This window comes from Nicotiana tabacum, chromosome 17 (assembly GCF_000715075.1).
Source record: "Nicotiana tabacum cultivar K326 chromosome 17, ASM71507v2, whole genome shotgun sequence".
Classification (NCBI taxonomy): domain Eukaryota; kingdom Viridiplantae; phylum Streptophyta; class Magnoliopsida; order Solanales; family Solanaceae; genus Nicotiana; species Nicotiana tabacum.
The window spans coordinates 138175850-138186269 of NC_134096.1; the positions used below are offsets into that span (position 1 = coordinate 138175850).

At 36.0% G+C, this 10420-nt stretch overlaps 2 protein-coding genes, 1 long non-coding RNA gene and 1 pseudogene across 3 annotated transcripts; 3 read left to right on the plus strand and 1 right to left on the minus strand.

Annotated features, from left to right (window-relative positions):
• The first annotated feature begins 286 nt into the window (after positions 1-286).
• LOC107823001 (uncharacterized) lies at positions 287-1832 on the plus strand. Its single transcript, XM_016649585.2, has one exon. The coding sequence runs from the start codon at positions 911-913 to the stop codon at positions 1724-1726; it is 816 nt and encodes a 271-aa protein (XP_016505071.1). The 5' UTR covers positions 287-910; the 3' UTR covers positions 1727-1832.
• A 217-nt stretch (positions 1833-2049) lies between these two features.
• On the plus strand, positions 2050-4831 carry LOC142171645 (uncharacterized; annotated as a pseudogene).
• A 2698-nt stretch (positions 4832-7529) lies between these two features.
• On the plus strand, positions 7530-8336 carry LOC142172135 (uncharacterized). Its single transcript, XM_075235913.1, has one exon. It carries the CDS (start codon positions 7530-7532, stop codon positions 8334-8336), a length of 807 nt encoding a protein of 268 aa, XP_075092014.1.
• Positions 8337-9412: 1076 nt separating this feature from the next.
• Positions 9413-9896, minus strand: LOC107764737 (uncharacterized). The gene is made up of 2 exons (XR_001643277.2): positions 9607-9896; positions 9413-9501 (listed from the first exon to the last, which is right to left on the minus strand). It is a non-coding gene; the product is annotated as an uncharacterized LOC107764737 (long non-coding RNA).
• Between the last annotated feature and the right edge of the window lie 524 nt (positions 9897-10420).

Genomic DNA, 10420 nt, shown 5'->3' on the forward strand with positions numbered 1-10420 from the left:
AGCAAAAATTCAGTTCTTTTCTCTTAACAGTATGATCACGATTTCTATAATAAAAACACAAAATTTTTGGATATTTTTTATTCTTATCGGGTAAACCGATAACCGAACCGATAAGGATCAATAACCGATTAACCGATACCCGATAACCGATATCTTATCGGTTCGGCTATCGGTTTAGCATATTTATAAAACGATATACCGAACCGATAACATTCACAATTGAACCGAACCGACCGATGCCCACCCAACCTTCGAGACTTATTTATTTCTAACTAAAAAGAAATGTTTGGTGCAAGATAAAAGTACGTTTGGCATTAATAAAAACGTGTTGTATAAGGGTCCACCTCATTTTACCTTTGGATGGCAGGGAACATTAGAAGAACAAGCCACTCGTACACACTTAATTTTTAATCATACGACCTTCCATTATATGCCTTAAGCACCACATCTAATCTACACTTAACCATTTACTATTATTGAACACGAAGTTCTTGAGCCGACGCGCCATTCGTGTGCCGATTTGAATATTGGCTAACTCTCCCAACGTCAATGAAGCCACATGGTAAGCATCTTAATTGCTATATATCCGGTAGCAATGGCACAATGCTTGGGCAGCCAGGAAGGAGTAGCTGACCTGTAACTGAAGCCCCATATGAAAGCAAAGTCACATTATTTTTTCAATTCCACGACAGTTAAGGCTAAAGAAATGACAGATTAGAGCCTTTGTTAGCCAAATGAATATCAGCTCACCAAATTCAAAGGCATATCCACATGGCCACATTATAATCACATGCTCAGCGTCCCACTTTTGTGCCTACTACCTATATAAATATCCTTGATTGATCATGTTCATTGCTCATCAGGAAATTTAGTCTCTTCTCACAAAGAAAAAAGTAAGACACAAAGAGCCATGGCTACTCTTTCTTTTTCAAAAGCCAAGCCCTTTCGATCAATCAGTTTGCCTGTCAGATCACACCCTACCACTCAAAGAGTTGAAGAGGCGCTCAATAAGCTCAATGGGTTGGAGACATCAGTTGCACCAACAGCGGAAACAATCTTTAACAGCTTGCTCGGTTTGGAAGAGTTACAAAAGTGCATGGATGATCTTCTTAACTCGCCTCAAACTCTTCAGATACTCTCCCAACACCAACATGGGATATGGTTTGAGGAGTTACTGGAAAAATCAGTAAGGATTCTTGATGTTTGCGGCAATACAAGGGAAATTGTCTCTCAATATAAGGAAAATGTAAGAGCTCTTCAATCCTCACTCAGAAGACGAAAAAGAGATTCCAGTGCAGAAGCTGGAATCGCAAGATTCACCACTTTCAGCAAGAAAATGAAGAAGGACGCCAAAAGATTAGTCTTGGCTCTGAAGCAAGTAGATTGTGAAACTTTCACCTCAGCATTCCTGGAAGCAGATCAGGAGACAATAGCTGTGATTAGAGCACTAAAGGAAGCTAATGCAGTTTGTATTTTGGTTATCCAAAATATCTTGTCCCTCTTGTCTGTGCCAATTTTGAAGCCGAAGCAGCCAAAATGGTCATTGGTTTCAAAATTGATAAACAGCGCAAGAATAGAACACGAAGGCCTAGAAAACAACACGAACTTGGAAACAAGATTGGAGACTGTGGAGGCTCAACTTGACAGCATCGAAAAGGGATTGGAAGGAACATTTAGGAGCCTGATTAGATCAAGAAGCTTGCTCCTGAATGTTTTCTCCTGCTAAATGTTCCTACTCCATTAACTGTATAGTTCACCATAATTCTGTACATGAACAATTTTGTACCTATGCTAGAAATATATTATACACAAATTTATCATTATACTCCAAATTTCGTGTATCTTTCTCTCTATTAATGAGCAACTCGTGCACAGCTATGTAAAAATGAAAATTTTCTTTACGCGTCTTAAACTTCATCTGCTGTATCTTTGAAAACAATCAGTGTCAGAAAGATGTAGTAAGTTTCCTATTAGCTGTGGGCCTGAGGTGCAATTTTGGAATCTGTTTCAATCTATTAATGAACATCAGCTCCTGAAAACGAAACATCAATTAAGCAAAGCCACATAATTCATTCAATTATTGCTACCCTTCACAAGAATCATTGGAGGCATCATACTCATCTTTCCACCAATGCCTAGAGTACAAATGACCTTACTTGGGGCTTTACTGTTCATCACAAAATTTATCATATTTCTCCCAACCAAGAAAAACACCAAAAACCATGGTCACTTTTTCAAAATCTAACCACATTCGCTCAAATCAGTTCAGTTTTACCTCCAAAAAGGAGTTCGGTTTTCCCTCTAGATCAAAACTAGTCCTAGTAACTGTAGCACCTTGAAGTTGGCAGAAACCTTCTGCTTATCAAAATGAATCTTAGATGTGCATGAACATTTTAAGTTTAAACAAACAAGATATGTAATATGAATTTCTTGTCACCAAATTGGAACTCTATCCATCTATCTTTGATAGAGAACTGCTACAAAATGCTGAGTGTATTTGTCTCTGTTTTCTTCACAAGCTGCATTTGACTTGTTAAAAATCTGTTAGGCATGAAACTCAATAAAGGCATAATATAAATTTGAAGAATCAACTAGAAAAAAAAGAAGAAAAAGAATCAACTAGAAATATTTGACATTCAATTTGCTTTGGGGAATGAATTCTGCTCCTAGAATTCTTCTTAATAGTCTCTTTTTGAAATGTTTAATGAGTAATAATCTAGGCCAAGAAATGTTAAGAACTGAAAGCTTTATGATATTACAGGTGTGCACTGATATGATTCAGGGACACAATTTGTTCCACTGTTGTTTCCTTAACATTGCATGAAAATACAGTAACACCTGTAATGCTTCCTTATAAAAATAAATAAAGTTGTAATGCAGCTTAACTAGTGAAAGTATCATGCACAAGGTGATGAACTTCTTTCAAGAGCAGATTTCTTTCCAACTTATACCTCCACAGCTGGCTCACAAAACAGAATTCCTTTCTGTGCTATCAGGCATCAATGAAGGAGTTAATTACCTAGAAGCAGCGGCGGACCTATGCTATACAAATAGGGGTCACCAGCACCCGTAAAATTCGGCAAAAACTCCATGTATGCATGTATATATCTTTAGAAAATAGTGATATATTAGTAGTGGTTACCCTATATGCAAAACATTTTTTGGTTGAATCCAACATTGCACCCACAAGCTTCAAATCCTGGGTCCGCCTCCTGTCCTTATCTTAACACGTTCTAATCGATTAGATAATACAACTCACAGTCTGCTCTTCTTTGGTTCATTTATCCAACTACTTGTGGAAATCACTTTGTTCTCAAAATTATAAGAAGCATTACACCTAACCAAAAGATATGCTTCCAACCCCTTGCCAACCAAATCCAAAAGAAAAACTTCCATATGTGTACAATTACATAAAATAAACTTCAGTCGTGCAATATGAATTTTATATTTGATCTACTAGCCCTTTTTAAAAGTCTTGACACCTTAAAATACTCTCACTACTCTTTAACCATTTATATCTCAATTATCTAAATATTGTGTGTTCTAGTAGTTGACATATTGAAGCTATTATGGAGGAGACAACTTTACCAGGCCACCTGTTTTACAAGACAAAAACTAACTAAACAACTGAACAAATTAAGTAGGCTTCTTGAAGTTGATGCATCTTCAATTAAATAGTAAGAATAAATTAATTGTGTTATAGTATTGGCACCATATATGGAGACAGAAAAAGGCAAATTATTCAAAGACCCACATGATAATGAGATGCCTCATATTTATCCCATAACTAAGAGAACTAATGAAAGTAATCAGCAGAACCTTTAGTTGGCCAAATGTGTAGCAGTTTTACAAGTTCCAAAAAGATCCAGCAGAGCAATCACATGCTGATTTAATTAGGCCATTGCTTATCTGGTCTCCTCCTATGGTGTACTGCCTATAAATACCAACTCTCAAGCTTCAATTCCATCACAACTTTGAGAAATTCCCTCATCAGAAAGAAAACCATAAAAAATGGCCGCTCTATCTTCAAAACCCAATCATGTTCGATCAATCAGTTTGCCTGGGAGATCACACCCTATTACCCAGAGAGTTGAAGAGGAGATAAACAAGCTCAAATCATTATCAGTTGCACCAACAGCAGACACTGTGTACAGTGGTCTATTCGGATTGGAGAAATTATACAAGTGCATAGATGATCTTTTCAACTTGCCACAAACCCTTTGCCAAAGTCTAGATGCTAAATGCATTGAGGATTTATTAGACAAAACCGTGAGGCTTCTTGATGTTTGTGGCACTATAAAGGAACTTGTCTCACAATATAAATAAAATGCAAGACATCTTCAATCATCTCTCAGAAGGAGAAAAGGAGATTCAACTACAGATGACAGCGTTGCCAGATTTACCTCTTTCAGCAAGAAGATCAAGAGGGATGCCAAAAGATTAGCCTTGAATTTGAAGCAAATGGATCAAGAGACTGCAGTATCAGTCTTGTTTGATGCAGATCAAGATACAATAGCTGCGATTAGAGCACTAAGAGAAGCTAATGCAGTGTGCATTTCAACTTTCCAAATGCTATTGTCCTTCCTGTGTGTGCCCCTTTTGAAGCCAAAACAATCAACATGGTCATTGCTTTCAAGATTGGTACAAGAAGACAGAATAGCACCTGAAGTCCAAGAAGAAAACGCGAGCTTAGAAACCAGGCTGGAAACCTTCGGGGCGTACCTTGACAGCATTGAAAAGGCACTGGAAGCTACATTTAGGTGCTTGATTAGATCTAGAAGCTCGCTCCTCAATGTTCTTTCTTGTTAATCTGGCAGTTGTTGTTCCATACTCTGTAAATTGTATATAAACAGTTTTGTAGTTAGAAATATATAAATTTCAAGTGAAAGATTATACATCATTTATTGCCTCTATCTCTATCTCTCTCTGATCAAAATTTAAAAGGTTATGCCTGTGAGTTTCAGCGCAAAGAAAGCACTTAGCAGTATTTCTCCATACCTGATATCAGGTTTAGGTTTGTGTCTCAAATATCTCGATATCCATTGAAATGGTCCTCTTTAGACTAGATGGGGAAACAGATAAAACGCATAGCATATTCATTACATACTTTCTCTGCATAATTGGCTTCAAAGATCAAACTAATGAAGGGCAATAATCTGGACGAAAAGTTACTTCCTTATGCTCCTTATCCACCATATTTTTAGCGTCACTGATAAATAAGAAATATAGCTTATGATCTGCTTATCTTACTTCATAGTCCAACTAGATATGGAGACGACTGTAACTATGACAATCTTGATTTCATCAGTCTTCCTTCTGAGATAATTGGAAGCAGTAGATCTAATCAGAAGGCTTATCCTATGTCCTTTTTCTTCTAGATCCTTAGCCAAATTCAACAATGAAAACAAAATGAAGATCTAGCACAAGGATCTGGCACCAGATCAGCGGGCAAAGCAGCCAACCTACCATTCTTTCGAACATATAAATGGAGCAATTAACAATGCCACTTTGTTCGACTCAATATCAGTTTAGTATGAACGACTAAAGTGGCATTGCTCAGCAAGCTTAATTGCATTGCTCCCGAAAGATCCTCTAGCAGTCCCTGAAAACAACAATATGTACGCTCCCCAAAAATAGATTTGAAGTGTGGATAGAACTCTTTTGAGGCTCAGCTGACAACTTCGAATATAGTTTGGAAGGAACATAGGTGCCTGATTACATTGCAGAGTTCTCTCCTAAAGATCTTCTCATGCTAATCGGGAAACTTCTATTGCACTGATCTGAAGTTGGCTAGACATTTTTCACATATATAATGTCATGGGCACGGCGTCCCTGAGTAGCTTCTAAATGTGTAGTGCCATGGACAGGCCCACTAGACTTGCTTAGCCAACTAAGTGTGCCCCTGACTTTGTCAGAGATTTTCAATCCTCTATCAGAAGGAGAAAACAAGATCACTTAAGTACAGAAACCAGCTTTACCAGATCACCTCCTTCAGCAAGAAGATTGAGGGGCCAAAAGTTATTCCTGGTCTTAACTCTTAAAAATGGATGAATATATTGAGGAATCAGAATTCCAAGATTCAGATATTGACACTACATATATGATTAGAGTACTAAGGGAAGCCAACTTAGTATGCATTTCAATTTTGCAAATGCTCTTGCTATTTCTTATCTGTCCAAGTTTTAAAGTCAAACTCGTCTAAATGGCACTGGTTTTGAGATTGGTGCATAAGGGAAGAAAAGAATGTGAAAGTCGAGCAGATAGCATTAACTTTGAAACTAGGCTGGAATCCTTCGATGGTCACCTTGAGAGTTTTAATGATGGATTAGAAGGAGCATTTAGGTGCCTGATTGGATTGAGGAGCTCTCTCCTGAATATATTCTCTCCTTGTGGCTCAATATGCATTCTCATGCATCCCTTCCCATGCGTACTTAAAAATAAGATATCTCGGAAAGAATGTGAAACTCATGGATTGTACCTTATAAAAGTTTGCTAGTAAAAAATGTATAGGAAAACAACTATGAAGTCAATAATTTAGTGAACATTAAACAAGCACAGCATAACCAGCCATACACGGATGCACAAAATTAAATATTTTTATTTCCAATACACTCATGTATCAATTATTGATTTAATTAAAAATTGCTCTTTGAGTGAAGCATCCTGAAGAAGCCACCTACCACTGGACTAATTAAAAGAATGAACATCATAGCCATATCTTGGGCATCTTTAACCAAGTCAAGAAGAAGGAGTTCTTAGCTGTAATCTTCCGGATGGAACCAAGGAAAATAGCAGGATATGAATGTACCGACATATATTAATTAGTTTTGCCCACCATTTATTGGAAGCATTACATCTAGTCCAGGAGCTTATACAGATATGCTTCCAACCCCTTGCCAACCAAATCCAAAAGAAAAAATCCCATACATGTACAACTCCATAAGATAAACTTCAGTCGTGCATTTTGAATTTTATAGTCGATCTAATAGCCCCTCTGAGATCTTGACACCTTAAAATATTCCCATTATTCTGTCATTATTTACATTTCAAAATATTATGCATTCTAGTAGTTGATGGATTTAAGCCTTTATGGAGGAGACAGCCTTACCTGGCCACCTATAACATGACAGAGACTAACTAAACAACTGAACAAATAAAGTAGGCTTCTTGAAGTTGATGCATCTTCAATCAAATAATATCAATAGAAAAGTTTTTTGTCACAGTATTGGCACCATTTCTGGTGACAGAAAGGCAAATCATGCAAACACTTACATGATAATTATATGCCTCGTGTTCATCTTATAACTACAAGGATTAATGAAAGTAATCAGTACAACCTTTTGTTGGCCAAATGTGTAGCAGGTTTACAAGTTCCAAAAAGATCCAGCTGTGCAATCACATGCTGATTTAATTAGGCCATTGCTCATCTTGTTTCCTCCCATGGTTGTTTTCCTATAAATACCAACTCTCAAAATTAAATTCCATCAAAACTTTGCGAAATCCCCTAATCTGAAAGAAAACCATAAGAAATGGCTTCACTTTCTTCAAAATCCAATCACGTTCGATCAATCAGTTTGCGTGGGAGATCACACCCTACCATCCAGAGAGTTGAAGAGGAGCTAAACAAGCTCAAATCATTGGAAGTATCTGTTGCACCAACAACAGTGAGCAATGGTCTAAAAGGTTTGGAGAAATTGTACAAGTGCATAGATGATCTTCTCAACTTGCCTCAAACCCTTCATGCCCTCTCCCAAAGTCTACATGCAAAATGGGTTGAAGATCTATTGGATAAATCAATGAGGCTTCTTGATCTGTGTGGCACTGCAAGGGAACTTGTATCACAATGCAAAGAAAATGTAAGAGATCTCCAATCCTCCCTCAGGAGGAGAAAAGGAGATTCAACCAGAGATGACAACGTTACCAGATTTAACTCTTTCAGCAAGAAGATCAAGAGGAATGCCAAAAGATTAGTATTGACCTTGAAACAAATGGATCAAGACACTACAGTATCTAATTTGCTAGATGCAGATCAAGATACAATAGCTGTGATCAGAGCACTAAAAGAAGCTAATGCAGAATGCATTTCAACTTTCCAAATGCTCTTGTCCTTCTTGTGTGTACCACTTTTGAAGCCCAAGGAATCTAAATGGTCACTGCTTTCTAGATTGGTAAACAAAGAAAGAATAGCATCACTTGTCATAGAAGAAAACATGAGCTTAGAAACCAGGCTCGAAAGCTTTGAGACTTATCTTGTCAGCTTCGAAGATGGATTGGAAGCAACATTTAGATGCCTGATTAGATCTAGAAGCTCGCTACTCAATGTTTTCTTTTGCTAATCTGGCAGTTGTTATTCTATACACTGTAAATTATATATACACAGTTTTGTAGTTATGTTAGAAATATACAATCTTCAAGCGATTGATTATACATCAATGTCATGTCTCTTTCTCTCTATATGTATTGTATATGGAGCGTATATGAATACTGCCATAAACTGTGCAGTAGGACTATAATTCAAATACGTGAATGGAGTCCAAATTTAACAGGTTATGCCTATGACTTTCAGCTTTGTCTAAATCTTATGTCAGGTTAAGTTTTATCCTGAAAATAGCTCAAAATATCATTGAAATGATTCAGATAAAATTAATAGCAGATCCTTTACATACTTCCATTGCATAATTATTGAAATGATCAAACCAACGAGCGAAAGAGAAAATTCTATGACTCCTAAACCAATATTAAAGGGTAAGAAGCCACTTATCTACATTTGGAAAAAAGTACTTCTTCCTTATTCTTATTATCCATCATTCTTACACAACTATAATTTATTAGATAATACTGTGAATGATATCTTTTTCTATTTGGTTCATAATCAACTAGCTATGGGGCCACCACAGGTTTTCTGAATTTGTTCTTACAATTATTGGAAGTATTAGACCTAAATCCTAATCAAGAAGGTTTCTTAAAACTGTAGACAAAATTCTTTTTGGACAGAGCAGGTTCGTGAAGGTAAACGGTAAGCAAAAGTTTTTAATTCTTGTTTGTGAATGTAAGTAGAAGCGGATGATTTAATAAAAATCTTTAAGTTTCCACATATGAGATACATTATAATAGTTCTACATGTGAGATAACACTCAATTTTTGATGTATTACATTTTCTTAGTGCCAACAGTAGACTGCATTTTGAGAGTTGACTTCAAACATTAAAAAGAACTTGAAATGCATAACTTGATAGCTAGTCGTATTATGTTTATCCGCTAACTTGATCACGCTATTTCATTTTTTGGACTGGATCATCACATTTACCTATCTATACTGCAGTATAAACTATTTACCCTCAAGAGAGGTTATCACTTTATTACATTAGCATATACACTTTTACTGTTTATATACAAAATAATGTATTAGAATCTTACCCATTTTATCTCCTTCTTCTTCTTTCTCCAAATTCAAACCTCTTCAAATTCATTGACGATCCATAAAATTCTTTCACCATCAACTCTGCACCAGTCAGTTTCACTCAGCATCTAATTTCTCTAAAAACACATAGCAATAACAAAAAATGAAAAACAAAAAAGTTTGAAGGAAAAGAATGAATGAACAGACCTGCGAAAGAAATAGACCTCTTATCGGATTGAGAGGACTCATGGTAAACCCACCGATGTAATAGAGACGAATTTGTTGGGTTAGTTATTTTGAAACAGTAGAAAAATGGCAACTATAAAAAAATTTGAAGCTTTGAATTCAAAAATCAAATTTTGTGAAATTATTATTTGTTTGGATTGAGTAACGGTTAGAGTTTATATCTCAATTTTAAGAGAATTTGGTGAAGATTCAGGTTGTTTTTTGTTGGAATTTCAGATTGAAACTCGGAAAAAAAGACATAAATAAACTGTATATATTCTGTATGCGGAGTGTACAAATAATATACAAAATATATACAACTAACATAATTGTATACAAAATAAACTGTATGTAAATTATAGATTTTTGACCGGATTGTGCACAAAAAAATATATACAAGTTGTATGTAAATTATAGCTTTGGTCGAATTTTGTACAACAAAAATTGTATTCAAGTTATATATAAAATCTTTACAAATTCAAATTCTAGCTATTAGGGTGGTGAGGTGGCATGCCACATGGCATTCACCTCACTCAAATGTGAGGCAACATAGTACAATGGACATGTGTCAGAGTAAGAGGCATATATGATAAGTCTCTTAAAAATAAGTATATTTTTATTTCAATTGTATAATGGAATTAAATATAAATATAATGACCCGTCTGGTCGTTTTAAGAGTTGTAGCCCCATTTCCCCATTTGCTGCTCATTTTGTACTTTATAGTTGTTATGTGACTTGTCGGGGTAGTCGGTTCGGGTACGGAAGGATTTCAGAATGAAATAAGTCACTTAGTCTC